This window comes from Apis dorsata, unplaced genomic scaffold (genome assembly GCF_000469605.1).
Source record: "Apis dorsata unplaced genomic scaffold, Apis dorsata 1.3 scaffold_631, whole genome shotgun sequence".
Taxonomy (NCBI): Eukaryota; Metazoa; Arthropoda; class Insecta; order Hymenoptera; family Apidae; genus Apis; species Apis dorsata.
Window position 1 is genome coordinate 999,030 of NW_006263826.1, and position 5,258 is coordinate 1,004,287.

Genomic DNA, 5,258 nt, shown 5'->3' on the forward strand with positions numbered 1-5,258 from the left:
ATCACTAAAATTAATGCCACTCAACTACGTTTAAGTTTAGAACGTGGCGAGTTCACGTGGAAATAGAACGCATTCATTCTAGTTTTGATCATGGCTCGTCATTTCGGCACAAATGCGTGCCTTCTATCCTCACTCTATCAAATGGGTCGCACATTCCACTCTCAATAAAACACAGTATAATATAATTTGCATTAGTTTTTAAAATATAATATAATATAATATAATATAATATAATATAAAAACTTTTATTGTATTAATAGTTTTATTAAATTTCTAAAGATTAATGAAAATTGTTCATAAAATTTATAATTTTTTAAAATTCAAAGTAAAAGAAACAATTTTTCGATTTTCGTTTATTTATAATTGTATTTAGTATATAATTATAACTTCGATATTACACACAAATGATAATATTTATGTATAGATATAATTATATCTTGTATATACATAAAATAAATTTTCCTTTATATCTTCAAATTGAACGTTCAAAGAATTTTAAAATGTGTAATGATACATGATGATAAGTAAAGCGAACAAAGATGTTATAATGACAATATGAAATTGACCATATACGGTGCTGAAAATCATCGTGCACCGTTTTCCACCCACGTGCGAACGGCTGCCGTCATAAATGACGATTAGAAAACCGTGCTAACACGTCGAAAGAACGGAAATTATTTGTTGGCTAACATATACACATTAAGTGTAGGTAGATCCATTCATGAATTACACCGTACGCCTACATGACAATTTAATGCATTGGTATTAATAGAGAAGATTTTTTTGTTCCACAGATTCCTTAATGTTTGTTTAATAAGAAAATATTATCTAATAAATATGACATGAGGATACAATAAAATCTTAAAAGTATTTTTAAAAAATTTAATTTCTAATATTTCTGTGAATTAGATCAATATTATTTTTAAAGCATTTTAAACATATTATTAAATAAAATAAAATAAATTGATTTTATTAATTTTAATTTTACAAATTTGTACAAAAGTTTCCATTATGAAGAAACGAATTTGTTCGAGAAGTCATTCATAAGATTCGCGGTTGAGAAGGCATTATTTTTCATTGGGAGTCCAAATTGCAGAGACAAAAAGTATGCGTTCAATCCATTGACAAGATAGTTGAACATGTTTTATACACGGTAGAACTCTTAACTTCTGGTTAAATGGTAGCATAAATGCCGGTGGTATGTAACAGGTGAGAAGGGTTCCAAAGAGGCTGGTTTCCGACGTTGCCTCTCATAAAAATAAAGAACTCGAATTCCAAAGCAGTGGTTGTCAAGTTTCTATGCTCCACGCGCGCCACACGATTCTTCATATACCTAACCTTATAGACAAATAAATGCTACCGAAATTACGTACACACAACACATGTATAAATATGCCATTATATAGTTAAAAAAGAATTACTTTTGTTTCTGCAACTTGATGTTGATCCAGAGAACCTCAATTCCTGAAATTTTTTTTTCTATCTTTGATTCTCCAATTGATCGAAACTTTCTATATAAGAAGAATTGAATTTCATTTTTATAATCTTACGTTTTTTCTATTATTAATCAAAATACAGAATATTTTAAATAATTAAATTCTTTTGCTCTTAAAAAAAATAAAATTTTTGTTTGTAACACTTTTGTAATTATAATTTACTTAAAATAAAAGATATTATGTTTTTCTTTCTCTTTCTCTTTCAATATTTTTTACATAAAATTACCGTAAAAAAATTTAAAAATTAAATGAAAATGATACAAATTTTATAAAAAATATATTTTAAAATAAAATAATAATTAATATAATAAAATAACATTTAAAAAAAAGTTTACATATATTTTTAAAATTTTTTTTTTATCATTTATTTACTATATAAACTAGCATAGATGTATAATTTAATATTTATAATAGTTTTGAAATTATATTATTATTATAAGATAGAGTTGCAATTTTAATGATTTTTTATACAGATAAACTATGGTATTCTATTACACATAATAAACAGGAACGACAAGATAAGTTTCCAGTTGATTAAATATATTTGACAAGTATCCTTATGTGCCGATCATCCTTTTCGTTGATCGTCGATTAATCACGTGAACTTTTATTCTTCACACATCATCATGTTTCATCTCGATACAAGATATATGACTAACTTTACTTTCCTGCTCAGCATGCATAACGATTGCTTAGTAAAACGAGCAACGAATATTTAGCCGTATATGTGTCATATGCTATTTTAATCTACTTCCCATAACTAGTACTTATCCAAATATTAACACTTTATTTTTACACTTATTATTTTCATTTTATATTTATTAATTAAATAATAATATTTGTAAAATAGTTGTAAGTTTCTTCTCAATAACATTATTATACTAATATAGCCAGTTGATTTTAATGAGCTTCATCGGGAAGTTGACAATTCGACTGAATTACTACGCGTATCAAAATGCGTATAAGACTTTAATCAAAAAGTACATAACGTGTATACTTTATTAGAACGCAGGCGCAATAAGTAGCGCGGTATTATCCGAACGAGTGTTTTTTCAAGTGTCAATAATTCAAATAATTATAATTATAATTATAATTATTGTTATCATACATTTTAACAATTTATTATCCATTATATTCAAATTTTATCAAAAATATTGGCTCATCCCTTCCGGTAGATGATTTTTTACAACGATATTGCAAGAAAAGTTTTCAATAATTTTCATTGCATTTATATTTTTACTAAAAATCATGAAAATATGAGAAAAATATCGTGAGAAACAGAGAAATAAGAAAAAGACAAAGATCAATGACATGAAAGAAGAAAACAATATAATCATGCTTGGTATACTCACCCTTTTTTCTTCAATCCAGCCGTACGACCTATTTGTTCCAGATCTTTGACTTTCCCGTGAATTGATCACAATCTTTCTTATATGATAGAAATAATAAATGATTTAATTTTTAGCAAATTGTTTCATTTTTTCACGAAAATCTTTGTGAGTTTTGATAGGATCAACCTCTCATAGAACACGACGCTTGGCGTCCACCAGCACACTGGAATGCAGATCGACAGGTTTTGAACCGCGATAAAGTATAGTAACGACGTGTCTCAATCTAGGTACTTGTGTGCAGGTTGGTATCTATATTATCACGTGATCGAATTCTATTTGAAATGTTATAAAACATAAATTTAATTAAAAAAATTATATTTTGTAAAATTCTAAAATATTTAGTAAAACATAAAATTTTAATTTTACATCCATTTAAATCAATTTCACATTTATTCTAAAAGATAAATTTTTCACTATAGATTCAGATATCCTATGCGAAATATTACGCACCATATTAGCGCCATCTTTAAAATTCTAAACGCGCCAATTATGATTACATAAATAAATATTACACTTTTTTATCATCAAAAAAAGTATTGTTAAGATAAATGTAAATAATTTAAGAGTTTAAATATAGAAATATATATTAATATATTGTATTCAAAGTAACATTAATTAACAACAATTGATCTTTACCTTTTTTTACACTTTTATGATCAATAATTTTGTATCTATATATATATATATATACATATATATATATATATATATGTATGTATATAGATAGTACATATCGTAATATATCTCGAAAAGGATGCACATTTAAATAATCAAATCTTTTCACATTTTTTTTCATTAATAAAGTTCTATTTCGGTTACAATCTAAAATATTAAATACTTTTCTCAATTATGTAATCTAAAATATTAAATATTTTACTCAATTATGTAAGCAAGGTCAAAAACTTAACAAACATTTTACAATGTATTCCATTTAAAATGAGTAATAATTATATTAATAATAATAATCATAATATAATTAATAATAGTAATAATAATAATAATATTACATATAATAATAATAATAATATTACATATTACGCCAACAAAAATTCATACAATATACAACTTGTAGATATACATATAAATAAACATCTATTCCTCAAAATAAATGATTTCTGCGTTTGGCACGATGTCATGTAATGGAGGAGATAAATTAAACACCATATTAGAATTTGATTGTCCATGGATAGTTGCAACGCAATGAAATATAATTTGTTTTTTATATTTAATATTTTTTTTCTTTTCTTTCTGGTGTTCAAGTTCTTAATGATATTTTTTTATTTATGCCAGCCGGTCTCATATAATAGGAAACAGGATTTAATGTTGTGTTAAATAATAATTTATATGCATTTAAAAATTACACAGACAAAATAATAGTTTCATTACAATATATGTTACAATAATACTTCATTAAAAAAATACTCTGTATGTTAACTATCTTGTACAATTAGTGTTAATTTATAATTTTTATACTTATTTCTCTCTATACAAACACGCGATATAACATTGATTTATAGATGAATATTTTTTGTATGGACCAGCTGACTAACGAGTATTTTGTCCGATGTCAGGATTTACTGGTATATATTGCTTTATGTTGCACTTGCTAATCGATTACTCTAATTTGTAATGCATTGATTAGCTACTATTATTATAAATGGCATCCCACCCCCTAATTGATTAGAATAAACTACATGGAAGAACAGATCTTCAGTCATAGCAAACAAAAGCTAGACTAAAAATTTCAACAAATAGAGTGAAAACTGTGATATTACTTTCAATATATATATAATATTTATTATATATTGCTAATTTAAAGATGCCAGTTTTTCTATCTAAATCAGAATGTTTAGGTGTCAGCAAGAATGCCAATTAATAATATCAGAAAAGTGTCGCAAACACTTTCTCTTTCTTTCACTTTCTCTCTCCCTCTAAACAATAAAACTTATAAAGCTCTAAAACTTCTGTTTCACCAAAATATAATTAACAACAATAACAACAACAAGGTGTGTTCACTTTTGCAATAATATCACAGACAATAGAAAACATAAAGTCTACAAAAAACTGGTCTTGCTCGTGCGTATACAAATTTCGAAAAAAAATGCCCGATACCGAACACAGGCATGTTTATTTCTCTAAAACATATTTAATATAATATATATGTATATTATAAATACGTATATGCTAAATATATAGAATAGTTTTACATTTACGTGAAATGTATATATTTCTCTCAAAAATTGAAATTTCTTAAATCGTGTATAAATATGGCATTCTTCCTTGCACCCTTTATTTTAAATTTTTTTCCCTTTATAGCTACAATCATACGAAATATTTTGGCAGCGCGCCTTATTGATATTTTTTTTTTTTT

The 5,258-nt window shown here is 25.4% G+C and overlaps 1 protein-coding gene across 11 annotated transcripts in view; it reads right to left on the reverse strand.

Annotated features, from left to right (window-relative positions):
* Window positions 1-3,107, reverse strand: part of LOC102671281 (interference hedgehog-like) — an 8,337-nt gene extending 5,230 nt beyond the window's left edge. For 7 of the 11 annotated variants that reach the window (XR_422592.2, XR_004151341.1, XR_004151342.1 and 4 more), the window contains exon 1: window positions 29-214. Coding sequence is in view for 6 of the 11 variants with exons in the window: in XM_006621576.2 (XP_006621639.2) it covers window positions 29-92 (64 nt within the window). In the remaining 5 variants the exon portion in view is untranslated. Of the gene's footprint in view, window positions 1-28; window positions 216-1,167; window positions 1,170-1,421; window positions 1,512-2,848 lie in introns of those variants that run through there. The other 4 variants (XM_006621575.2, XM_031513389.1, XM_031513390.1 and 1 more) reach the window with 3 other exon arrangements.
* Between the last annotated feature and the right edge of the window lie 2,151 nt (window positions 3,108-5,258).